Raw genomic sequence first — 27,751 nt, 5'->3', positions numbered from 1 at the left:
GGAAACCTCATTCCTGTTAACATCGTTTACTCTTTTGTCATAGGGACAAAAGAGTAAAATAATTGAATAGGCACGTGACAGACACCCGACTGTACACAGGAACATGAAAGAATAGGTGACAACCAATAAGGCCTACAATGTTACAGTTGAAAGGAGCAAGGGCAGAGCAGCAAATGTTTCTGGCTCGTCTCCACACTCCACATTTCTATGAATCTATTTACATCAGTGTTAGCTGCAGGAAAGAAAATGTCCGAAACTAAACATATGGGGCTTGATGCACTTACTCCTGTAATACTCCCAACCTCCAGTGGATAAACCTGGGGTCTGATTCTGAAAATCATTAGTAAGCCACAAGTACAAGATTAACTCACACTAACTTAAACACCAGCCTTTGTGAGTTGGACCCCTTTTCTCATTCTAAATGTACTTGTCACATAAAGATTGTATTTTCCCAGCTCCCAAAATATTGCAGATTATTCAGAAAACCAACTGAGGCTAATGTATGCAAAGAGATGCCTCGCAAGCTATGATCGTTGATCTACATTTATTGCATTTTCTAACAATCAGCGTCATTTGCGTTGTTACATTTTTGAAGGTGGTGGTTGGTAAATTTTCATAGTCTTGGTTAAATTTATACCGATTTACACAACTAATTCTCAATTGATGAAATAATACACATAACTACAGCCGTCTGATAAGCCAGTATCAATCCACTGGTATTGATTGCTAGATGTGTCCATGAAAAGGGTGCAATGCACTGCTATCATTATCACACTGCATCACATCAACCCTACAGGGGTGCTTGCAAAAAAAAACATGCCCACGGATTTCCTCATCACATCCTAAGTAGAAACCTTTGTCCTTGATGGCCCACCTGATCAATCAAAGTTCCATCAAGAGGCTGAAACATGGACGCAGTTACTGGGTTTTCACGGGTTGAGACTCTAATTTGCTCTTAGTCCAGCCTGAGAGCAAAACCTAACCACCTGAACTTCATGGAGCTTCTGAAAACAGGCGCCTCTAGCGAGTAGCTCATGAGCTACTAGTAGCTCTCGCGCTACGTGTGAGTAGCTCACCTGTGCGCATTTCAGACTACTAACATGAAAGCCTTTGCTTGGTTATATTATGGTTTGTATGCGAAAATTAAAAAGCATGTAATAGAGACGAAAATGTGTGTATTTTTAGAACTCATAAGCTGATGTTTGGAGAAAATTGGTTACATTTCCAAAAATAAATGTAAAGCTATTATTTTAGTTGGAGACACTCATTACTCACATTATTACCTCGGTACCAGGGAATAGCAGCTATGGCTGTTATGTATTACTCATGTAGATGCATTCCAAATCGATCGTACTTTATCGCTGGCAATACTGTCTAATGAACTGAAGGGATCACTGCTGACAGTCTTGAATTGACTGTCACATTGTCGGAAACCCTTGCCTTAAAGCTTAGCTTATCACGTTTTCTCCAAATAACCTAAATTCATCGTTGTGGCACTCACCTCACTGATCCATATTGCACTTGGTTTCCTGCCTGATGCTATTGCACTCCCAGGGCCCCATCCCATCTAAAAATCAAGCTGGACTTACCCTTTTTGTAAGCGCTCTGAAGTAAGCAAAACGGGACAAGTAGCATAAGGAGAAAAGTAGTGCTTTATAAACCTCATAAATACACAAATAACTAAATAAACACTTATTTAAATTAAGTAGTACAAATCATGCATGCTACCCAAAAAGAGTGGAGTTGCCTGGACTGGTTCTCATCCCCTAACTAGGCAGCCAAGGTTGCACGTGCAACGGCTTCTGACTGTGTCAGCAGAAGGTTGTTTGCCTAAAACAGGATGTAGAACTTTGTTTCCTTCCAGTGAGAAGTAGTTCCTCTTCTGAAGTCCATTGCAAAAAAAATGCTTTGACTGGGATTATGAGCGTTCCTTCACCCCCCAATTCAAGGAGCCTCACTGCTGAGCAAGAGGAAAATTCATCTCTGGCGGCGTGATCGGCACCTAATGATTCCTTGGGTTGCAATGAATAGTTTGAGTTTGACTGTTTTTCTGGCAAATTATCTATCTGTTTTCCTAGGGAAAAAAAATCTATATAAAATGTGCAGTTTTTGTCAAAGCTGCTGCGGTTTGGAAAGCCGACACCACCAAGGCTGGGCTTTCTCAAATATGAGTTTAGTGGACTTGAGACACCATCCCAAGTGCAACAGCTGTGCAAATAAAAAGGGAGCGGCTCCCATGGTATTTGGCTGTACCTTTTTTTAGCCTTAGAACTAAAAATTAACCAATGAGTAGGAAAGCAAAGGGAGAAAAGCATTTCTCTGTAGAAGGTAGCTGGGATGAGAGAGGAGGATTTCACCACTGAAGAACACTTTGGTGACATTTTATTTTTCTCGGGAAGATCAGTGAGGTCAGAGGTAGCTCAGATGGCAAAATAAGTTTAGCACATTTAGGGCCAGAATTTCTAACATTTTTCACTTTTGAGGTGCATTCATGATACAAAATACTAGTACATATTTACAATGCCACACATGGGGCGATTTGAGCTGCCTTGCGTGGCTTTGTGAAAAAAATGTAACACAATGCAACGGCTTGCGCTGCATTGCGTTACCTATCATTCCCAGGAGCGCTCCAAAGTGACATGTTCACTATAAGCTAGTGCACAGGCAGCCAACCACTGCTGCCACTCAGCAGGCCTCGCCCCGTCCTGACACTCGGTTCAGGGCGGGTTGATAAAAAATAAAATGGAAATGAATTAACTTTATTAACAAATCATTTTTTGTCTCTGAATCTTTTCTGAGGGCATTTTAGTGGGGTGACGTCCTCCGCTCTGATGTAAGAGCTGCCCCTGGGCATTGCGTAAAATTGCTATCCCTCCCAGAGAATGGCGTAATGAGGAGAAAAAAATATTTTCCTCTCTTTATGTGTCTAGTCTGTAGCACACACAGAACAAGCATTTGCAATGCAATAGGTCTCGCATTTGCGAGAGTTTAACATATTGGCAGTGTAAATGACAATGCCTTTTATTTACGTTTTAAAAACCAACACATAAATAAAAGGCATTGCCATTTACAATGCCAATGGCTCAAACTCTAACAACTGCGAGACCTATTGCATTGCAAATGCTTGTTTGATTAGTTACCAATTCACTGGGTTATCGATCCATATTTTCTTCATTCGTTTTTATGCCTGCCACAAGTAGTCATTGTTACCTCAATGGTTTCTGGAGAGAGGACCTGCAGTGGAGGTTAGTTATTAAGAGCGAAGCCTTCCATCAAAGCAATACATGTTTTGGGAATTAAAGTGAGACCTTCATACATATATAATTTTGTTCTTGTGTAAAGAAAATGTGGCGACTTTCGGTTTGGTAAAGGAGGAAAATATTGCTTGAATTGTCCATAAGCGATCCTTCTTGATAATGTCCCATTAGGTTACCCCTACCGAAAATATGACTGCTACAATTAAATGGTGGCCATATAGCTTTCATTTGGAATCCGTATTTAGGATATAGCATGAATCTTTTTTTAAATTAACCTTAGAAAGGGGATTCTGATAATCCGAGTTGGTGATTCATCCGTTTGTGCCTCTCCATCACAAGTTCGAACAGTTTCACCATCCTGTTGCCGATTTTGAACTGAATGCGCTCAACAGATGTATATAATGACTATAATAGCTTGTGAGACCATAACAAAACATCCTCGCCTCCCAAACGTTTTGATGGCCCCCATCCAAGGCTTACTGTACGTGTCGCTCAAATTGTGATGTGTTTTCTCTGGTTGGCCTCATTGGCTTATCTCATTTGAATTATTTGTACCTCATGCAGATACTGAGTTATGTTTCATGATGTCAACTGTCACCAAAGCCCCTTGGCCCACCATTCTTTAAACACTGCTCCTTTACTCTGCTTTGTGTTATTTTATCCCGACCCCATCAATTACTTAACACAGAAGTGGTTTCATTGGTTATGTAACCACTGTGCATGTGTTCACATCTAAAGGACCAACGAGAGTGCATTCTTTGAAACAGGGCAATTAATGTAAACTTTTTTTATGTTTGGAGTTCTTTCATTCCCATTTTCGTTCGCCCAACCAGCATAAAGCATGGTGTCAAGGGGCAGCGCTCTTGACCCAGCGGCTTACCTCACTCTTAGTGATGTTGCTCCACTTTTCTACTATGTGCACTTACACAGAAAAAGTAGCACACGAGGGAGAAAGTAAAAAAATGCACCATCTTTCCTATAGTGCTCAAAGGGAAAAAAGTTATTTCCTCGATGGAAAGGATCTGAGACATCCAATAACAAGCAAAACAGAAAGCAGCTTCACATACGGACCGGGGAGGGGACCTGGGAGGGCAAGGGTTGCCCACGCAGGCGCGGTACCTGTAACTTTCGCGTGCCCAGTGGTGGAGCGTGCGACCAGTGCAGGCAGCGCCTGTCCCCTTCCGGTGAAGAGGGAGCCCCGCGCGAGAGAGGAGGTGCGGGAGCTGAAGTCCCGGGTCCCAGGAGGGGGCCCGTGTGAAGAGCAGTAGATAGCAGTGCAGGGCTCCCATGCCTAAGGAGAGAGTCCCGCGTCATGCTGGCAGTAGTATAGAGGAGCTGGAGTGCTCCGGAAGTGCGCCGCAGCCAGCCGCCGTTCTGGAGGATTCCCCCGCAGACCGGGTGAATGGGGGATTCTCCATTTGTCCAGTGGTTGTGCCGATAAAGGCACAGTGTCAATGTTTATTTCCTGAGCGGACCCGCCGTTGCGGGCCGCTCCAATGATGGGGCGAGGTTTAAAAAAGTGAAAGTGAAACTGCATGCTGGCTTGCGAGGACGGAAGGGGGACAGGAGATGTGCATGCTGAGTGTCTGTAAGCGCATACACAGGCTCCAATCCGCCAAAAGCCTGCACCTGCCCATCTCCTGTCCCACTTCCGAGGCAAGTCAGCAACAATAGATCTCGCTGCAGTCTTGGCAACCACGGAGCACATTAATCTCCAGATTTGTACATGCCACTGTTGACATAATACAAAGCTACGGGTAGAGCACAGGGATACGATGTCATAGTGTAATAGTAGTGATGGCGAAGGTACAGCGGAGGGGTACGGTGTTGTAGTATATTAGCAGTGATGGAGGGGGTTAGAGCGAAGAGGCACGGTGTTTTAATGTAATAGCAGTGATAACGGGGATACAGCAGAGGGGCACGAGGTCGTATTGTGATAGCAGTGATGGCGGGAATACAGCAGAGTGACACGGTGTTGTAGTGTAATAGTAAGAATAATGGGGTTAGAGAAAACGGGCACGGTGTAGTTGTGTGATAGCAGTGATGGCGGTAATACAGCGGAGGGACACGGTGTTGTAGTGTAATAGTAGTAATGACAGGAGTAGAGAGGAGGGGCACGGCGTAGTGGTGGGATAGCAGTTATGGCAAGGATACAGCAGAGGGACATGGTGTTGTAGGATACAGCGGAGGGACACGGTGTTGTAATGTAATAGTAGTAATGACGGGAGTAGAGAGGAGGAGCACGGTGTAGTTGTGTGATAGCAGTGATGGCGAGGATGCAGCGGAGAGGCACCGTGTGGTACTGTGATAGCAGTAATGATGGGAGTAGAGCGGAGAAGCACAGTGTTCTAGTGTAATAGTAGTGATGACAGGCGTGCAGCGAAAAGGAGCGAAGGGGCACGGTGTTGCAGTGTAATAGCAGTAATAACAAGATACAGCAGACGGGCACGAGGGCCTAGTGTGATAGCAGTGATGGCGGAATACAGCGGAGGGACACAGTGCTGTAATGTAATAGTAGTAATGACGGGAGTAGAGAAGAGGGGCACGGTGTAGTACTGTGATAGCAGTGATGGTAGGGGTAGAGGCAAATGAAGCTTTAACATATATTTACAGCAGGCACTGCACGTAATACAGAACTAATTAATAAACATTTACATAATTTCACTATAAGCCTCTGCAGTTTTTATATGGTACACGCTATTGCCAGGTAGGTTTGTTAGCAGTGACCTATACGTCCCTCCTTGCAATATCAGCTGAGTATCGGTGGCAGAAGGGGGCCTTGTAAGATGGGGAAAGCCGCTTTGTTAGCAGTGACTTGTAGTAATTTAACAATGATTCCCGATGCAGCGCAATATACATGATGCTAAATTCGGTACATTTATCAATAAAGAAATACCAAAAGCAAGACTGTAAGCCTGCTAAATTTATTAATTAGGAAATATAAAAAGCAAGACAATAAGTCCGCTAAATTCATTCAGAAAGTAGCCAACATAGTACCATTAAGACAGATTAAAAAAACTAAACACTAAAGCGACATACATTTGTTTTCTTTAGTGTTTGTTAATAAACCAAGTACACATATCGCCAGTGAGATGGGCACTCATGTCCTCTCTTGAAAAGTTGTATTAATTAAACAAATACACATGGAGCCAGTGAGACGGCCGCTCATAGCCTCTCTTGGAAAGTTGTATAAACCTCAATTAGTGAACAACAAAGCAGGAAAGCAGGAAGCTAATTAACACGGCATGGCGCCAGGCGCCAGCTAAACACATGCTGGATGCTAGCGCGTCTTCCTGAGCGCGTTCACAAAGTAAATACTACCTCCTGCCTCAAGCCTAATTAACGCGCCGCCAAACACCAGCTGTACACTTTAGATGCAAGCGCGTCTCCACAAGCGCGTCCACAGACTACAATCGCCAAAAGCCCTGCGCGTGCCCATCTCCTGTCCCACTTCCGAGGCAAGTCAGCAACAATAGATCTCACTGGCAACAGCGCTTTCGCACTGCGTTTGCCAGGTGAGACCTAAAAACAAAAATGCCTCGAGAGATTGCTTTTGTGTAGCAAGGTATGCCTTCCTGCACAAAAACAATTCTTCTCGTAACGCAGGCACTCTTGCACGGTGGTGCAAGGGTGCCTGCATTGGCGCTAGGCTGCCTGAAGTGTGCCAGACTATGAGAGAGCAGAAGAGCGCCATATCTTAGTAAATATGGCACATTTCTGCTCTCTGCCTTTCCTCAATGCAGCACAGAAAGTTGCCTTGCTACACATTGCTAATATACTGCATGGGATTTCCAAATCAGCCCAGCTAAGTAAATACTTAGAATGCTAGTACAAACTCATGAATATATTCATACCGAGATACTGGGTTGCTGGACATGAAAGCATTGGATGAATGGGAAAAAGTGTTCTGCAAGAAAGCGTATGTTTTTTTCTAAAAATTGCATCAACTAATCGTTTATTGTGCTAAGATCACCATCTTCCCAGCTTTTGAGAACAAGCAGAGTGATAAAAATAATCCCTTTTTAACAACAGTTTTTGCAATTTTCTAAGAAGTAGTCAAGTCTTTCAATTGGTTTGGTCTTTTCTACCTAGTTGCAGTTTTTGTTGTTTATACCTACTTGCAGTTTGGGGTAGAAACAGGTGGGAAACCCATGGGTGAACCCGGAAAATGAATACAGCAAAGGGTCATTTCTATAGATTGATCATGACTTTCTCAAAGAAACTAATCATTTAAATGAAAAAAATAATTAAAATAATTCAGAAAAGTAGAAATGGGTGACAACATTTTCATCTGTAATATTTTGCCCCAATTGTCGATTAATAAAAGTAACATATCTTTTTGTCCGTCAGACACTTCTGTCAATATATAGAGAGAGTGCTTGCTGATTGCCCTAAAACAAGCCATACCCAGAGCCAACAACAGAGCAAAAGCTTATAATGATTTTTCAATGTGTACCGACTATATTTCAATTCATATGGTCAAATCTAATGTTAGAAAAATGGGTATGAAGGAAATCTAAGCTTTCTGCAAATGTGCCCAAGATACTGACTTTGGGAATAGTGATTAGGGGTACAAAACGGAAATTGGAGTTACCCATAATATCATGTAAATCAGATGGCATTTTGCAAAATGTGTTATTTTTTGCACTCTCGCTTACATTTGAAAGTCAAAAATGGAAAGAAAATCGATTCAAAAAAAGTTGCACTATTCTATGTTCCACACTTCTTCCAATAAAGGTGGTTTCCCACTTTTGTGGGTGGGCTGTTTCCCATGACAGGCCCCAAAGTGCAATATGGAGACGTCTAAGTTTTGCAATGAAAAATGAAACATTTTGGCACTGTGGATAGCTGTAGAATTTGGACTTGGGTTCAGCCGCCAACTATGGGAAACGTACCAAATCCAGATATTTCTGAAAACAAGATAACCAGGGATCTACTGGGGGGTGTAACTTGCAAGAATTCTACCAAGTTTTCTTACCCAGAATCCCTTGTAAAGCATCAAACGTCTGTTAAAATCTTGCTTTTTTCTAGTATTAGTTACGGAATTTGAGCCCGGGCTTTGCCACCACTCAGTTAAACCTAACAAACGGAGGTATTTCTGAAAACTATTCACCTAGGGAAGTTGAGGCTGGTGTGATTTACAGTGATGTCATTACCACTTCTTACCCAGAGTACCCTGCAAACTAGGGGTTTGCAGAATTTGTGTAATTTGGTTTTGCATAACTACGCAACATTTGGGTAAAATTAAGCAAAGTTACATGAAATTATGCAAAATGTAAAACTGCCATTTCACACAAAAATATAGTGCAAAAAATAAGCATTTAGAATAGCCACTCAAGCTCTGTGTTCATGTCATTCCCTTGTGTTTGCAGTAAACTTTTAGAGAGAATGGCACATTCATGCTTATGTTGGTACGTTGGACACCATGTAGTTACAGGATGTAGCATAGTAGGGTCATTTGGGGAATTTTGCCTAACAAGAGTAGCATGAAATTACTAAAGTTCTCTTAATTACGCTGCATAACGCAAAATCTGCCCGCGCCTAGTCAAAACTCAAACTTTTGCTAAAATCACACAGTGGGATATAGTTTTTTTATAGTGAGAAGTATGTGAATGCTGAGTGGCCCCCTCCGCCCTTGCTGGCTCCCACGGCGGGAGTCGAGCTCTTTGGTGTTGTGGGTGCCACAGTGCCCACCTTGCTCCCCCTCCAGCACCCATGCTGGGTGCTGACGGAAACAAGCCACAAATATCCTCCCGTCCTGCGGGAGCAGATTTTATATTTTGCTACTGCAATGGTAGCAAATATTTTTCCTTGCCTAGACTTATGGGCAGGGAAAAACAGCAAATGTTTGCTCATGCCCAGTGAAAGCCATAACTACAGCCCCAGGGGAAATACATATTTTATTAAAGACAGAGGAGGGGGCCGTACTGCGGCTCGGGAAGGTAGGCTGCATGCCCTCCTCCTCACCAAAAAAATATTGTCCCAAGAGAATGGGTTTCCCGGGGCTGATGTATGACTCAAGGGAGGGGGAACCACATGCCCACCTTCCCAAAAATTAATACCCCACACCCCTTCAGCCCTGGTCCAGCCAGTGGCGCAATTAATAAAGAAAAGGAGGGACCCCACCAAAATGTTTTGGACCACAGTTCCATCAAAACAAAAATATAATTTGTGTGTAGTTTCTCTGGACCCCCCACCAGTGTTAGAGGGCAGGGTATCACTACTATGTCCCAATGTTTTTTTTCTTTTTACAGGACACAGGGGCTAAGTCCCTAAGTCCTTTTGATCTGTCAGCTCAGTGGAGCCGCAATGGAGTGAAATATACATACGTTTTGAACCTTCATTTCCCAAAACTTCTAAACATATTTACACCATATCACAAAATGAACCCTCTCCAAACAAATATCTAGCTTGCTGCCAAATTTGGCTTAATTCCGTTCAGCGGTTTTTGAGGTATTGCTGCTCAAGTCTTCAATAGAAAAATGAAAGGAGCCCGTTCTTGCAGAATCCGTGACCGGGGGGGGGGCTCTAACTTCAACCCCCAGCCACCCAAGCAGCGCAGACCCCGCCAACATCACCAGCACGCGCCGGGAGGCACTTAAAGCCTGGCCAGCTGCTGGAGCCCGTTCTTGCAGAATTCGTGACCGGGGGGAACCTCTAACTTCAACTCCCCCGCCAGCCAAGCGGCACGGGCGCCGCCAGCGTCATACGGACACGCCGGGAGGTGCTTAAAGCCCGGCCAGGGCTCCCGCGGAGCGGGACATGCACGGGAGTGTCCGGTCCGCGCCCGGGCCAAGGGTGGGCCCGTATGCGCCCGTCAGCGCCAGGAAGAGGCAGGGCTGGGTCACCTCTCTTTCATTCATCAACCCCTAAGATACTTGAGGTAAGTGCCCATATAACTGAAAAGTAACAGTCAAGTATTTCTAAGTACCCATCACGGGGAAGCGTACAGGGACACTACCTCTGCGACCTGTCACCACCAGCATTGACAGCATGTTAGAAAGGGCTGTCAGCATAGTTTCTAACGAAATCAAACTAACTGAGAGGCGCCTGTCCCTTGGAATTGAGGCTCAACAGATTGGTCCTATGATAGGAGCGGCCCTAGCTGACCCTGCCTTTCCTTCCACACTCAGTAATGTGCCCGCCACTACATCAAGCACCTCACTACTTACAGGACCCGGTTACAACAACATGGATTCCCCCCAATGAGAACTGTAAGGGAGACAATAACGTTGAGTCACGGTTACATACGGGCTCAGCAGTGCCTGCCACAGTTTTAAGGGCCAAACGTAAAAGGAAGCTTGGGAAGCCCATCTGTTCCAAAAGGAAACAACCCATTTGTTCCAGTCCATCTTGCACTGTTATGAGCTCGAGGATACAGCCCCCATTGCCCCCACTGAACGTTGATATTGTTGAGACTGTATTAAATGAGGAGCCGAGTTGTTCTAGTAGCACCCAGACTGAGGTTACAACTCCCACTTTTGACTGTAGCGGTTCTGGAGACATCAATATCGTTGTAGACACAGTTTTTTAACGTATTAAAGATTTAATAGATAAGAACTTTACTTGCCTATGGAAATAATTAGATCATCTGGACACCCTTATGAACAAATTAAGCCAACAACAAAAAACAGTCTGATGCTATCACAGGGGGATCTGAATCTGTCAATTAATGCTGTATTCAATCATAATTTACAGACTATTTCATCAACATTATTCACACCCAATTGGTTCCTCAACTGAACGTTCTTGTGGAACATGTAGTAAACTTAAGGAGTGCTTTCCATCGAAGCTTACTGCTGTGCCTGAAAATCCTTCTAACTTTAGTGGCGTTCGAAGTAAGTCTGGTCCTGTTCTGGATATGCCCCCTACTCCCCATTGTGAACCTGTGAACAACCCAGTTAATGTAAATCTAAGGTCAGGCAGTTTGAGTGAGGGTGTCCCAGACTCTTTGAGAATGAGAACCCTCGAACCCAGCAGGGACGTCTTGAGTCTACCACCAGCAGCATACCCCTATGTTCTGGTATTGGCAGGGGTACCTACCCTTAAGAAAAATCAAGAAAAAAGGTGGGATCAACTGCACAATAAATGCGTGGACTGGCTATCCAAACACAGAAGGTTTAAGGTGTCAAACATAAACGATATCATCATGGTACGAAGAGTAGGGTGGGTGGGGGCATCATTAAAGAACATAGATGGAGATTGCGTAGTAATTCATTTTCGAAGCCTGTCAATGGTTAGATCATAATTGGAGGTACGGGAGGTCAATACCATCAATCCAACTCATATCTGGCCATTGCCAGTGGGTTACTTCGACAAACCGTCCCCCGGGTCTATAACTAATGACGCTCCCTTCCCAATCATACGTAATAGGTTTTCAGCATTGTCTGGTTTGGATAGCCAGGAATGACTGTTACCCTTACTGGTACCCAATGAGATCATCCTTACACCCAATGTGCACCCACCAGAGCCACGTGAGCATGATATCCTAATTAAGCCCACTGTTGATCCAAATTTAAATATACTAGGCTGGAACGTTGCTGGTTTGGCATCTAAAATAATCTTACCAGATTGGCTAGAAATAGTTCAAAAACAGGACATCCTTATGTTTCAGGAGACCTGGGCTTCACAAGATCTAAATCTTGAAGGGTTCGATTGTTTTAATATTGTTGTTCCAACCCCCAAGCTAAGCCGCCCATCTGGCTGCCTTTCAATCTGGGTCAATGTCTCTGCGGGAACTAGTGTAAAGGCTCTAGACATAAAAAATGACAAATTCCAGGCATTAATTTATAAAAGGGGTGTATCAATTTGTTTGTTTAATTTTTATGATAACGATTATCATACTTCACCGAACATGAATCTCACCAACCTGTTTGAATTTATCTCCACACTACAATACCATGAAGGCTTTTTATAATTTAGCTGGCTTCTGTTTGTGGGGAGATTTTAATGCCAAGATTCCCAGGGAAACAATCCCAGTTATAGAATCTATCACTAGGGCGCCCCAGTGTAATAGAGGGGTAGAACTATTGGATCATCTGCGTAACCATAACCTAATTAACGTAATGGAAATTGCTTCAACAACCAACAATAACAAACCCCAACATTCAGAGGTAGGGGCAGTGCTTCCAATATTGACTATATTTTTATCTCCCCCACCCTTGCTTGCTGAAAGCTGAGGTCGTCCCAACCATTCATGGTGACCGCAAACCTATTAAAATAATACTGAGAATTGCCCCTAAGGCAAAATAAAGAGTGTGGTGCTATGAACCTGACCCCCACTACTGACAATCTAAGACTAGTTTGGCGAGGAGTTAACAATGCTGATCTATTTTACAGGATGGTAAGGGACTACCCGAAACTCATCGACACGTGCCTGTTGTTACAAGACCATAATCCTGAGGTAATCCGAGCTTTTTACAAACTTTGTGAGGGTATCAAATCTATGTTATCCAAACCCATTGTGGAAGCACAACATGGACCAAAATGGTTCAATAGTGACTTTTCTTCAGTTAACAGACAGCTTCGGAAGGCACTTTCCATGAACCCCAGAGACCCTGCTCTTCTTAAATTATTAAGCCAAAAGTACAAGGTAGCTCCCTTGCTTTGGAAGGATGAAATTGTAAAAGAGCGTTGGGACGCCCTTGCATGTTCTGCCACATTAAATAACGGGATTGGCTTTTGGGCAGCGGTTAAAGACATGAGGTCCATGGGACAATCATTAACCCCGATAAGTTGCAATATAACCAGTGAGGCATGGGAAGCTCATTTTTCTATGATTTATTCAGCTCCAACACAAAACGAGGACCCTGTTGAACATCAGGTCCCCACTGGGGTTCCAATATCCCTATCTGAAGTTAAGGGGCCCGATTCACAGAACTAACTTAAGATAAAATCCTAAACTTACTACCATTTTGGTATTCACAGAAGGCACTTACTCATTTTGGTATTCACAGAAGGCACTTACTCATTTCGGTATTCACAGAAGTTAGGAGTCCTAAGTTTAGGACTCCTAAATGCCTTCTGTGAATACCGAAAGTCTTAAAATTAGGATTTTTCTCAGTTTAGTAGTAGTATAGTTAAGACTCCTAACTTTAGGACTCCTAAATGCCTTCTGTGAATACCGAAAGTCTTAAAATTAGGATTTTTCTCAATTTAGTAGTCCTAAGTTTAGGACTCCTAAGTTTAGGACTCCTAAATGCCTTCTGTGAATACCGAAAGTCTTAAAATTAGGATTTTTCTCAGTTTAGTAGTAGTATAGTTAGGACTCCTAACTTTAGGACTCCTAAATGCCTTCTGTGAATACCGAAAGTCTTAAAATTAGGATTTTTCTCAATTTTTTAGTCCTAAATTTAGGACTCCTAAATGTCTTCTGTGAATACCGAAAGTCTTAAAATTAGGATTTTTCTCAGTTTAGGAGTCCTAAGGTTAGGACTCCTAACTTTACAACTACTAAACTGAGAAAAAACCTAATTTTAAGGCTTTCGGTATTCACAGAAGGCATTTAGGAGTCCTAAAGTTAGGAGTCCTAAATTTAGGACTACTAAATTGAGAAAAATCCTAATTTTAAGACTTTCGGTATTCACAGAAGGCATTTAGGAGTCCTAAAGTTAGGAGTCCTAACTATACTACTACTAAACTGAGAAAAATCTTAATTTTAAGGCTTTCGGTATTCACAGAAGGCATTTAGGAGTCCTAAACTTAGGAGTCCTAAATTTAGGACTACTAATTTGAGAAAAATCCTAATTTTAAGACTTTCGGTATTCACAGAAGGCATGTAGGAGTCCTAAAGTTAGGAGTCCTAACTATACTACTACTAAACTGAGAAAAATCCTAATTTTAAGGCTTTCGGTATTCACAGAAGGCATTTAGGAGTCCTAAAGTTAGGAGTCCTAAATTTAGGACTACTAAATTGAGAAAAATCCTAATTTTAAGACTTTCGGTATTCACAGAAGGCATTTAGGAGTCCTAAAGTTATGAGTCCTAACTATACTACTACTAAACTGAGAAAAATCCTAATTTTAAGACTTTCGGTATTCATAGAAGGCATTTAGGAGTCCTAAAGTTAGGAGTCCTAACTATACTACTACTAAACTGAGAAAAATCCTAATTTTAAGACATTCGGTATTCACAGAAGGCATTTAGGAGTCCTAAACTTAGGACTCCTAACTTCTGTGAATACCGAAATGAGTAAGTGCCTTCTGTGAATACCAAAATGAGTTAGTGCCTTCTGTGAATACCAAAATGGTAGTAAGTTTAGGATGTTGTCTTAAGTTAGTTCTGTGAATCGGGCCCAAGGTTTTTATCCAACAGAGCTTGGGCAACAAAGCTCCCAGACCTGACGGACTGCCTATCGATATTATTAAACACAAACCTGAGATCTGAGCCCCTCTTTAATAACGTTTTTAACAATTTAACTAATGCTCCGATTCCAAGCACATGGTCAACTAGCATTAGTGTACCAATTTTTTAAAAGGGCGATCGATCTAATCCACGCTGTTTTAGACCTTTCTCCCGATAGATGATACGTTGAAAATCTTAGGGAGGATCCTGTATAATAAGATCAAGATATTGGCTGAGGAAGATCGCATCTTACAACCATGCCAGTTAGGTTTCAGAAGTAAAATAGGTACAATTGAACAGTGTCTAAACCTTAACTTAATTATTGGAAAATATAATACAGCTCAAAAATACCCTATTTATTTGGCTTTTATGGACCTTACCTCAGCTTTTGATTTTGTTAACAGGTCACGCTTATGGTCCATTTTATTAAAATATGGTTTGGATGAGATTTTAGTTCACTTCTTAGCTTATTTGCCCAAGGACTTGAAAGCTCGGGAGAAGATCAATAAGGGCGGGAAGGTTTCAAACTATATTGGAGTGGGTAGAGGGGTCAGGCAGGGTTATGTCCTGGCCCCTCTCCTTTTTATCTTATATATCAACGGCCTACATAAATCATTGATAACACTCTCCAACAACATACCTAAAATCAATGGCAATACACTTCCTGCCCTATTGTATGTTGATGACGCAGTCTTAATGTGCCGCACACCCAATGCTTTACGCGTTTTAGTGCGGGATTTTGTCGATTTTATGGCTAGCTTAGATTTATGTACCAATTTTCAAAAATCGTTTATAATGGCTTGTGGGACGAAAAAGTATTTTTCAAATTCTATTATTATAGACAACCAAAGTTTACAATGCACTTGCACTTTTACTTATCTGGGGCTGGTATTTGCAGCTAACGGTTCCCGGGTTGATCATGTGGTGCACAGCAAGAATACGTTTTTTTTATAAAGCTATTAATTCAATCCTTGGTCTCCTGCAGCCCAAAAAGACAGAGGTAGTTCTAGCTATCACAAACATGTTTAAATCACAATGTATCCCAACTGCAACATATGGTGCAGAGGTCTGGTGTTTCAAAAAAAGTAACAGCATTCAGGGCGAAGGAAATAGATTTTGTCGAAAACTCCTGGGAGCTCCGATCTCTGCATCGCAGTGCGTCTGATAAAGCGAACTGAAATTGTTTTACGTTGAAGATTTTAAAAAAGGCTCGCCCTGCCATATTCTGGCTGGCAATTTGGAATAACCCGGCAGCAGCCCTCACTAGAGATATAATAACAGAGTGTCTCAAGTGCAAGAGGGGTAGGGAAATACCATAGTTAGCCGCAGTGATGAAGAGCTGGAGTAGCGTGAACCTCGCGCATGTCTTTTTAAATCCTACTGATTTAGATGGCACGAATAAAAAAGTCCTTCGGGAGGCCCTATATGCACATTACAGCAAAGCAAGACATGAAAAGGAGGTTCAGAAAAACACTGTTGTCAGGTACATGTCTATCAAGGATGTCTCCCATACGCCATCTACCTACCTTTTAAAACCAATAGGCCGCTGGGAGAGAGGACTCCTCTTTCATCTAAGGGCTTGGACAGTGAAATTTCTACTCTGTTTTCCCCTGGGATATAATGCCAATCTAGATCAATTGCCATGCCCTTGTGATGGCCGGAGTAGGCAAACAATGCTAGACTTTTTATTTTTTTCTAATTTTTACTTAAAATATGCAAAATGGTTTCTGATACCATTTTTTTTTTTAAACGCCCCTGTCCACTATGAAGCAGCTTACATTAAAATCCTCAAATTGGAACAGGGAGAATTAATTCTTTGTGCAGGCTCCTTTTTGAAAGTTGCTGTACATGCTCGTAACACAATGAGCACTTTATGAAGATTGTTCTTAAAGATTTTACATTTATATTGTATTCACAATCATTGTCAAAAAAATGGGGATACTTTTTTATAGATCAGTCTTTTTAATCATTTTATGATATAGGACAGGCATAAACTAAGTGGGCCCTATTGAAAACTGTTTTCTTATGATGTTTGATTATGAATAGATTTGATTTTATTGTTGACTTGTGTACTATCATGCTGCTATGTGACCTATGCTTTTATGAATAAATCCTTTATCCGAATAAAGATTTTGAATTGAATTGAAAGGAGAAAACACATTTTAGAACCCCTGCTTTTTCTCAGCCACCGGTTGGCAGATCACTACGAAATTTTCCAGAAAGTAGCTGAGGTGAAAGAATCTTTTTGGGGAAAGTTTTGTGAGGATGCGTCAAACAACGCCAAAGTTATAAGTAAACCAAAAAATCGATTTCTTATGGAAACGTGGTACTAATTATAAGTACCCAGAGGCAAATTCCTTCCCTTGAAGTCTGTGGCATCTAAAACAGAAGTTCTAACACAATCCACAGTAGGGTCTCTGGGCACCATTTTTAGTTATAAGATTGCAGACTCCAGAGCTGAGTCAAAGGACCGTGTACAATTTTATGAGACATTATTTACTAGAAACACATATTTCAAAGGGAATATCAAATGGAACATAGGCACCTCTTAAACGCTCATTTTCAGGCACACATAATGTGTTGGAAAATATCAAAAGCTTATTTTTTAAGTGTCAGCAGTTCACACACTCGGGATAGAAGTCCTGGCACTCTCAAACAGGAAATCCTGCTTCAAGTCGTGCTTTGGGACCGCTCACAGCCCACAGACTCAAATTAAACAAATAATGCCATTGGGTAATACATAAGGATTTGGGAAAACACAAAAGGGAGAAATACAAATGAACTGTCAGAATTAAATGTTCCCGTTAATTTACATTAAAGTGGAGATAGTTTTAAGGGGAGCAAGTTGAAACAAAGACATTTCGTACTTTAAAATCAGAAGTCTCCCATCAGAATTTGGAGAACTGCCATGTTGTGGATTTGCAGCTACAAATGCCATTTCTTTCTGAGTAGAAACCACCTAAACGTCCCTATCATTCCTGCTACTGAAGAAAATAATTCTGTAGTGGAGATAGTGGGAGAGGGAGTAGATTGATTGGAAAAATTTGTTCATAATTATTTGGAATTTCTTTTCAGTCCCCTAGGACGTAAAGAAATATAATGCCACACTTTCACTTATCACATTCACTTTTGCCCAAACCCTCAGATTGATAAATGCAGTTCTGACACTTGAAAAAAGACCAGGCATATCAATCCTAAACAGGAAAGTGTTTTGTGCACAATGGGAGTGACTGCAAAAGCCCTGCACACGACCTCGAGTGTGGCTAGCTGCAGATATGCACAGCTTTTGGGCCACTGGTTTTAGCCATCCGCAGTGGAGTTGGCCAGAGAGATTAGCGACCTGTCAGGCAATCCTCTCAACATCCCAAACAACCTTCTCTATGGGCCACCCTCTCCTCATGCTGCCTACAACTGTGTAAATCAGCGATTGGTTACAGGGCCTTTCTTTCAGCCAAGCCAAGTGCCCAATCCTGTATGTGACCAACTCCCAATTTCTTTTGTTTCGTTTGTTTTGTCGATCTGCATACCTAAAACACATCCTGTAAGACATAGAAGCCACCAGGGGACTGTAGCCAGTAGTGGCTCCTCTGCTATAACAGAGGAGCGTCGCCCCACTGCTTTCAAGCAGTGCGAGAAGAGGAAACATAAAATGATAATACATTTTAGTTATTATCATTTTATGCTCCCGGAGCAGGGGGGGAGTGGTTTGCCAACGCCATAGTGCGCAATGACTGTTTGTTTGGCCCCCGGGGCCCCCAAACCAGTCATGCGCACTTTTCTCGTTTTCCATGCGAGCTGCATTACAGCCTGCATGCAGTACATGCCCAGGCCCCCATTTCCTGGTTGAGCATCGAACAAAACCAATCACAATGCTGCATTGCAGCGGTGTGATTGGTCAGGGGAGACTGGGTGCCTACCAATCACAATGCTGCATTGCAGCAATGTTATTGGTCAGTGGGGCCTGGCTGTGCTTCCTGTTCCTCGAGGAGAGCAGGAGCAGAGACGCGGGACCAGACGGGAAGTCTTGTTAATTTTTTTTTTATTATGAGCATCCTCGTGTAACTCTCCTGCGTGCCTGCCTCCTCCCCACTACCCGCGAGACATGCCGGCCGCCACTGGCTGAAGCCCTCAGTGGATTGCTGAGGTTCATAAACCCATAAAACGGTGCACAGACCTATGGAATATATATATATATATTTATTTGGAGACCTTTTGCCAATGGAATTAAATCAGTTTTTTTTAAATACGGGTCTGCGAATCCTGCATATCCCAGGACCAAGGACTGTCTGTGAAATAACCGTCAAGATATAAAAAAGATTAATCCTTCGAAGCCTACCCAAAACTTTCTGTACCACAAATATCTGAAAACCTATCCTATCTCCTGTTAGCTTTACAATAATTTGGCTATCATCTATGTAAGAAACTGGGTTATTGGTTGGGGGGGGGGGTGAAGCCCTGGTCAAGCAACCACCATATTCCTTGTCAGGGTAAACCTTAAAAGTCACTAAATTAACCTTTGCGTAACACTCTGGTAGCTTGGTACAAAAGCAGTCAGGCTTAACTTACAGGCACTGTGTAAGGTATTTATGCAGGACACAAACCAATCCAATCAGTAGAACCGGAAAAATGGTATTTTAAAATCACAAAGTGCCACTCGCAGGCATCTGGTCATGCTAGACTGGGGGAAAGATACAGGGTCCAGGTGAGTATAGCGGAAAGGTTACCTTCTTAAAGTTGGGATGTGAAGAGTCCAGAACTTCAGGATTTTACCTTTACTTGTAGTGGTGTGCACCGTGATGCCAGCCAGGGGTCCAGGAACAGGGGAGGCACCTCTTGGGAATCAGGGACTCACTCTAGTACAGGCCAGCAGGGCACAGGCACATCCAGGCAGGTACAGTTGCAGCAGGTCAGCTGAGCAGTAGCAGGGAGGTATCTGGAGGTTGTTGTATCCCTGTAGCTCAGAACAGGAGGTCAGCCAACTAACCCTTGGAGTCACTCAGGTAGCCCGGGATGTAGGGAGTAGGTCCAGTGTTTCTTCGCAGAGAGCAGGGCAGGCCACAAGCAGCAGGGAAGTCCTCTGAGTAACAAGGCAGGCCTAAAGCAGCCAAGCAGTCCCCTGAGGAACAAGGCAACTCTCATGCAACGGGGCAGTCCTCTGGTAGCAGCAGGAAAGTCCTCTGAGGAACAAGGCAGGCCTCAAGCGGCAGGGCTGCCCACTGGGGAAGAAGGCAGGCCTCAAGCATCAGGGCAGTCCTCTGTGGAATAAGCAGTCTTTATTCTGTAATGTCCAGAGGTCCACAAGTGTACTGAAGAGTGGCTCAGGAGGTCCAATATTTATACCGGCTACCATCTTTTAAAGTAAGGGAATTTTCTAGACTACACCAACATCTATTTCTGTAAAGTTCCTCCCTTTGCCTGTAAAGGCTCAACAAAGTCCAGCATCACAAAAGGCTAGTGTTAGGTTTTTTTCTGTGTGTTGGTGGTAAGCCCATTGACATATATATGGTGTAGGGAACAGCTCCGCCTGACCATCCTGGCAGCATGGCCTATCCTGCCCACAACTAGCCCCCTATTGTTCACTGCCTCTACAAAATACGCATTCAGAATGGGGGAGCCATTAACAGTCCCAGACAGCTCGAAACTACTAGAAGGCCTTAGAAACTTTTCGGCAGGAAAATGCAAACTTTCTAAAAGTTTCATTGTCAAAATTGTAATCCAAAATCTGACTTTATAATTAATGATTATTTTAAATTAAAATTAATTTAAATCCAAACATGACATTTCCACCTGTTCCCAATCAACAGTTAGCGCTTATTAAATGTTATAAGGTAACCCAAAGTTATTCTATGAGAGAGGTAGGCCTTACAGTAGCGAAAAAAGAATTTACAAGTTTTTCACTAACAGGACATTTAAAATTAAAATCACAAGCCCTACTTTTTAAATGCAAAGCACCCTGCCCTACAGTTAACTTAGGGGGTGACTTACATGTATTAAAAAGGAGGTTTAGATCTGACAAAAGGTTTATTTTGCCAGGTTGAATTGGTAGTTTAAACTTTGCAATGCTGCAATGGCATACCTAAAATATATTTTAAAGTCATACTTTAGTGGGTGCCACAATGAGTGTAGCAGGCCCACTAGTAGCATTTACTTTGCAGGCCCTGGGTACATGTAGTACTATTTTACTAGGGACTTACAAGTACATGTTCAAATGTGAGAGCACCAGCACTTTAGCACTAATTTAGTCCTACTGCCAAAAAAAACGAAATTTAGAAAACAGGCCTGGTGAAGGCAAAGAAAACAATTTATATGAAGAAATAAGTTAAACACAAAGGACTGGATATGGTAAACCAACAGAATGATACATAGATTGAACAGCAGTTGTAAAAAGATAAAGTATTAGGGAATATGACAAACACAGGGTTCAACAAATGACGTGATAGGAGGAGGTGAGATTTAAAAGGATATCTTTGAAAGAAAGTTTGAGAACCATAGGAAAGCTAAATCCTCTCTCCCCAGACACAATGGCCTATTGAATTTTTGTGACTTATGGTGTCAAAAGTGAGCAGAACATCTGGTAAAATTAAAGCAGCTGAGATGTTGGAGGCAGCACAGCAGAAAATATAATCTGAGGCTGCCAAGATGGTACTACGCCATGGGTGAGAACCCTTCTGGGCAGGTAGTAAAAAATGATTAGCCTTCACAAACTTGGACAGTTGGATAAAAATAGATTCCTCCAGCTGCTTAGCCAAATAAGGCAGTTGGGAAATCGATCAATAATTGACCAGGTTGTTCGGGTCAATGGAAGCCTTTTTCAATAAGGGAGTGGCTCATGTCAATTTGAAAGGTTCAGGCACCATGTTAGTAAATAGTGATGCATTAATAATCACTCTTGGCCTGTTGGAATCTAATAAGCAATATTTCTTATACATTATAAGTGATAATCGGTTCCAAGGGGAACTGGTTGATATTCTGGAAGAAACTACTGCAGTAAACTCAGTGTGTGGAAGTATGTCAGAACATCAAGAAGGGCAGGAAGGATATCTAAATGGGGTGAAAACGAGGTGTTGAGCTTATAGCAAACAAACTTGATTGGCAATCTTACCCACAGATCAATATGGAAAATGATTGCACTTGTCTATTGAGATTGAGAAATCAACTTGCTTAGGAGAATCTTTCAATTACTTGATCACAAAAAAATGCTTCAGGTAAATTCAGAGGAGTAAAGACTTTATTGAAGCAGAATAAATATTTTTCTTTCCCAAATGCTTGCTTATAAAAGTGGTTTGATTTTGTTATCTACTGTGTTCACTGAAGGATGATAATCTGTACGTCAACAACTCTCTGTGGCTTGCAGAGAGTTCTTTAGTGACATAAGACCATTGAAAGGTATAAGAAAGGTTCCCTGTGTGCATTCACAGGATGCTGAGAACAACCACTGCTGTTTGCATGCAGCAGAGGTTCAACAGCGGGGTCCTAAAGCACACAGGAAAAGTGGGTGAGTTTATCTTCTTGTGTTCTGTGACACTAGGGACACAAATCCATATGTTAAAGTCTTTCGTAAGTGTTATTATCCTCTGATGATGTCAGGCATACACAGCTCATCATCCCTCATCATGCCTCCTGGCTTTATACTTTGGTCCATCATTTTGGGGCAGGCACTTGCCAGTGTCTAATGACCTCTGTTGGGGATCGGAACCCTTGTTAAGGTGCATGACAAAGGGCAATAATTGTTTTAAAACAAATACGAGACTTCAAGAACCCAGCATGTGACTACATTTGAATAGAAAAATCATCAAAAAGGCATAAGCCCCTATACCAAAAATGCAGCCCTCTTAACGTATTGTACAAATATTTCTGGCTGAAATGATGGGCAAATCTTGTGCGAACGCCATGCTCATGAAATATTTCGTACATTGGTCAATATCTACAATACCTTTCTTTTCATTTAGTTGTTGCATTTCCTGTTCATCTCCCTTCTGACCACCTTTGATCGCTAGGGCTGGCGTCTTCTGGTAAACCTTCCACAGTATCAGGTACTCCAGACCCATTGAAAGAATGTTCCAGCCAGCAATGAACCCACAGCCAGTCACCAGGGAGCCAAACGTAATTATCTGTCCCACTGCTAATGGGGACAGTATATTGGTCACTTGGTCAATTCTTCGCATGGTGGCATTCATTGCTAGAAAAGAATTCAGGAAAGTAATGAAGCAAAATGCCGCTGCTGTAAATACATTTGCAATGAAATTCCTTTGAAAAATCATCCTATTTGATACCAAATAATATCCGATTGCTTACCAAATGGACTGATGTCACACATATGACATAGGCAGGTGCAAGGGCAAGAGAGGTGTGCACAAGATACAGCGGTGACCAAAAAGGGCAGGTTGTTTTGTCCATAGTTTAAAGAGTGCGGTATAGGCAGGGACCATTATTGGTCATATTCTGGCATCCTCGTCCATCACACAACCTGAGAGTATTAACTATGAGACAGTAGCAACCACTACCTTGCACTGCTTGTACCTGGCACATAAGGGTGAAAGCTGAACTACTCACTCAAAAGCCAGCTCCTAGAATAGTGTATTATTCATGGAACAATTAACAATCTGATGATGGGTAATTCATGAAAATGTGACACAAAAGTATTCATTGTTGAATCCTCTCCCATCCAAATCCAACGCTGTGCATGATGATACCAACTGCAAGTACAGCCTGAGTAGGTAGGAAACACTTCTGCGTGCAAGTGGCCTGTCTCTGAAACACATTGCCAATAGATGTTCACACCCAATGCAAACTCCTAAGGTTTTGGTGGATATTTAAGAACTTGGTTATTTGCTCTGTTGAGACAAACCCCCCAGGAGCATCACTCAATCCTAGGAACCACCAGGACAGTTATAGCACTTTATAACAGTTTTTTAAAATGTTTGATGTGAAGTGTAGCAACTTGAGTGCATGGTGAATACTTTGCCAGAAGCATCTAGCCATATATAGCCTTTATCTGTAATGGAAGCATCTATGTAACCATACGCATAAACAGGGTGAGCAGTTATACTATCTTCTAACAAGGCAAATGATACCAGAATGTTCTCCCTAATCTGTTCTAGAAAACAATATAAGAAGCACGTTCTGGGTCCATGTTGCACAGTTTAGCACAGGACAAATGTTTTAAACAAAGATCCAAACAAACGTTCTTGTCTATGGATTGGAGCCCAAACCACAACTTCCTTATACATGGTTTAATGTTGCGCAACTTGTGAAACTGTGGATGTTCATTTATATTCCTCTGCAAAAAAAGAGTGCCTTTTGGTATAGCAGTGCAGCCAAGTGAAGCATGTACAGACCATTCACATCAGAGCACTCTTACCTGCCAAACAGGTTCGATTGTCACCGGCGACCACAACGATCCAGTCTCGTTGTATTGTGATCGATGTCGCAGTACTGGCTAGGGTAGCAATGGTCCCAATAGTAATAACCACAAGGTAGCAAATCGTCTGGATTTAGAAGGCATATAAATGTATTATTAATAGAAATGGTCATTGGCAGGTGCTGTAAATCAAACAAGTGGATTTAAGATTTTTCACACTTAATAAAGTGCAGTATATCATGTGCAGGAATAAAAATATTAAATTGTTCCATGGTTGGACCGTGATAGCAGAGATATGTTGGTGGCCCAGATTGGTTGTCAAATTTCACAAACGACCAGTCTGCGTTCTTTTGATTTTGTGAAGATCACAATACATCTCCTCATGCTTTGGACAAATCATACAATTTGACTGATCTGGTCATTCATTTGCCAGCTTAGGTGGATCAACATACAGGGATGTGTGCAGTGGCGGATAGCATTAATAAATTGTGGTTTGGCGTAGTGGCGCCCATCTCATCGTAGTGCAAAGCGGGTCACCACCGGTGCAGGACTTCTCTGCCGGGATCTTGGTTGTCCACAAGCAGGAACGAGAAGGACTTCGCAAGACGGCCTGCCAATTCAACATGCGCACTGTAGACCAGTGCTGGCATCCTGCATTTGCAGGATTCAGCCGCACCCCCACCCTCATGCTGTACACTGCACAAGCCAGTGCGGAGGAACATAAAAAAATGGCATTGTCATGCCATTTTATTTATTTGTGCTTGTTTGCTGCGCTCGCAGCAGGCGGAGTGACACTTCTCTGCTCTTGAGAAGGAGCTGTGCCTGGATGAGTGATTCTTCTGTCACAGCCACAATACCCATTCAAAGCAGTCACACCTTGTGCAAGACTCCACATGTTTCTACAGGATGATTTGCCTTTGCTTATCAGTGTGATTAGTACAGTTACTAGACATTTCTGGACCCTTCTATCAGTCTGATGAGTACAACAACTTGACATTTCTGGGCTCCTGTATCAGTGTGATGAGTGAATCTAATGCACTATCCGGGCTCTTCTATCAGTGTGAGGAGTGCAGCCAATAGGCATTTCTTGGCACTTGTATCAGTGTGATGAGTACAGTCTGAGGGATTTCTAAGCCCTTGTATCAATTTGATCAGTGTGAAGAGTGCGGCCAATAGTCATTTCTGGGCATTTCTATCAGGGGGATGAGTACAGCCAATGGCCATTTCTGGCTTCTTGTATCAATGTGCTGAGTAGAGTAAATGGACATTTCTGCATACTTCTATCAGTGTAAAGAGCACCGTCAATGGACATTTCTCTGAACTTCTATCAGTTTGACGAGCATATCTAATAGACATTTCTAAATTTCTGGGCACTTCTATCATTATGGTGAGTGGAGTCAATGGACATTTCTGGGATCTTTTATCAGTGTGATCAAAACAAGGAATGGACATTCTGGGTCCTTCCATCAGTGTGATGAGTGCAGTCAAGGGACATTTCAGTGCACTTCCATTAGTGTGTAGAGTACAGTCAATGGGCTTGTATGGGCACTTCTGTCAATGTGATGAGTACAGTTAATGGACATTTCTGGGCCCTTGTATCAGTGTGATCAGTGCAGCCAGTGGGGATTTATAGGACCTTTGTATCATTGTGATGGGTACAGTCAATAGATATCCCTGGGCCCTTGTATCAATGTGGTTAGTGTAGACAATTGCAATATCTGGGATCTTGAATCATTTTGATGATTCCAGTTAATGGACTCTTGCATCAGTGTGATCAATGCAGCTAGTGGACATTCATATGCCATTGTATCAGTGTAATGTGTACAGTCCATTGACATTTCTGGGCACTTCTACCAGTGTGATTAGCACAGCCAATGGCCATTTCTGAGCACTTCTATCAGTGGGATGAGTGCAGTCAATGGCCATTATTGGGCTATTGTATCAGTGTGAGGAGTAAAACCAAAGGGGATGATGGACGGAGTGTTGAACATTGCAAGCACTCATCCCCAGTCAACTGATCTGGGGTCAGACTGATTTGCATATGGCCATGTCTGAACTGGGGTGGCGGAGTGAGCTAAAGAATGATGATGGATTAAACCCAGATCAGTTGACTGGGGGTGAGTGCTTGCAATGTTCAACACTCCGTCCATCGTCCCCTTTGGTTTTGCTTTGATCGCCCTAAGTTGGCAGGGTATGCCCAGACGTGGATCCCTTGCTCACTTTGCCACTGGATTCAAGCTAGCCTGGCTGGTGATGGCTGATTAGTCAGAAACCGGTCCCAGGATGCTTGTTTCCGGTCCAGGGAAGATATGGCTTGGCAGTTAGGGCTGGACTGTTCCCATGAAGCACGGGGTCAGACTGATTTGCATATGGGCATGTCTGAACTGGGGTGGCGGAGTGAGCTGAAGAATGATGATGGATTAAACCCAGATCAGTTGACTGGGGGTGAGTGCTTGCAATGTTCAACACTCCGTCCATCATCCCCTTTGGTTTTGATAGGTGTGAGGAGTACCATCTATGGACATTTCTGGGCTCTTTTGTCAGAATGATGAGTTCAGTCAATGGACATTTCTGGGAACATCTATCAGTGTGATAAGAACATCCAACAGCCATTCCCAGGACTTTCTATCATTGTGATGAGTACAGACAATTAATATGTCTGGGCTCGTGCATAAGTGTGATCAAAACAGGCAATGGACATCTGAGCCCTTCAATCAATGTAAGGAGTACAGCCAATGGGCATTTTTGGGCTATTCTATAAGCACGATGAGTACAATCAATTGACATTTCTGGGCCCTTGTGTCAGTGTGATGAGCACAGCCAATGGACATTTCTGGGTCTTCTCTCAGCGTGAGAAGTACAGTCAGTTGACATTGTAGGGACCTTCTAGCAGCATGATGAGGACTATGAACCTTTTTTGGCTCACAGTCTGCCAAAGGCCAGGTTCTTTAGCTACACTTTTGCAGAGCAAAAAAACATATCTTAATTTTGTTGTGACTGGTGACTTTAAGATATTGAGCAACTTTGTCAAAATTACATAGGAAACCATTTATCAGAAATCACACCCCCTAACTTTAGCAGAGGTGTTAAATTTAACTACAGTGATATTTTTTCTGGATTTTAGAAGGATCTTTTCTTTTACACATGAGTATCTTTTTGCTGGATTCCCATTGCAGTCAGAGGCTCCTGGGCTCTACCTATGGCATCTGCAATTGTTTATCATTTGTGTTCAGGGACCACTATATTACCAGATCCCAGACTGAAAGGCTTAGTACTTGCATTTAGTATTTGACTCTCAAAATAGCGAGTCACATCAGTCAAAGGCCTAAACAAGGAGGCGATGAAGATTGGGCACTTGGAACACAGATAGCCCCAGAATGGCAGTCAAAATGGATACATTCTACTTTACTTTAGAAAAGGACAGCACTTTAATATAGATAAGGATAAAAAAAACTACACATAAAACAGTGATCAGCAAGGACATCAAGCAGCCTTTCCGGCTGGAGATATGAGCCAAAACATTATTTTAGCACTCTGAACTGACCCGATGTGTGCAAACTCAGAACGTGCATTGTTTACCTGAACAATTTTCATAAGGTTTTAACTGATTTGTATTATATTTTACCTGGTGTAAACTGGGCGGGGGGGGGGCAAAAAGCAGCAGGGTGGACTATTTGAGCACTATTCTGAAGTGATGGAAGGACCTGACATGGCCGTCAGCCTGAACTGTTCCCGTTGGACCAGGGCCAGGACTGATTTGCATATGGCTGGGTCCAAACTTGAGATGGTG

General features: G+C 42.5%; 1 protein-coding gene across 1 annotated transcript in view; it reads right to left on the bottom strand.

Moving 5' to 3' along the window:
* The window catches only part of LOC146858041 (ferroportin-like), a 59,645-nt gene that overhangs the window by 15,529 nt on the left and 16,365 nt on the right, over window positions 1-27,751 (bottom strand). Inside the window, exons 5-6 of the mRNA XM_085648821.1 lie at window positions 23,962-24,088; window positions 22,534-22,779 (exon numbers count right to left, since the gene is read on the bottom strand). Coding sequence (XP_085504947.1) covers window positions 22,534-22,779; window positions 23,962-24,088 — 373 coding nt within the window. The remainder of the gene's footprint in view (window positions 1-22,533; window positions 22,780-23,961; window positions 24,089-27,751) is intronic.

This window comes from Triturus cristatus, chromosome 3_2 (assembly GCF_964204655.1).
Source record: "Triturus cristatus chromosome 3_2, aTriCri1.1, whole genome shotgun sequence".
NCBI lineage: Eukaryota > Metazoa > Chordata > Amphibia > Caudata > Salamandridae > Triturus > Triturus cristatus.
The sequence above is the reverse complement of the archived record's forward strand: the minus strand, read 5'-3'. Positions and strand labels throughout refer to the sequence as shown.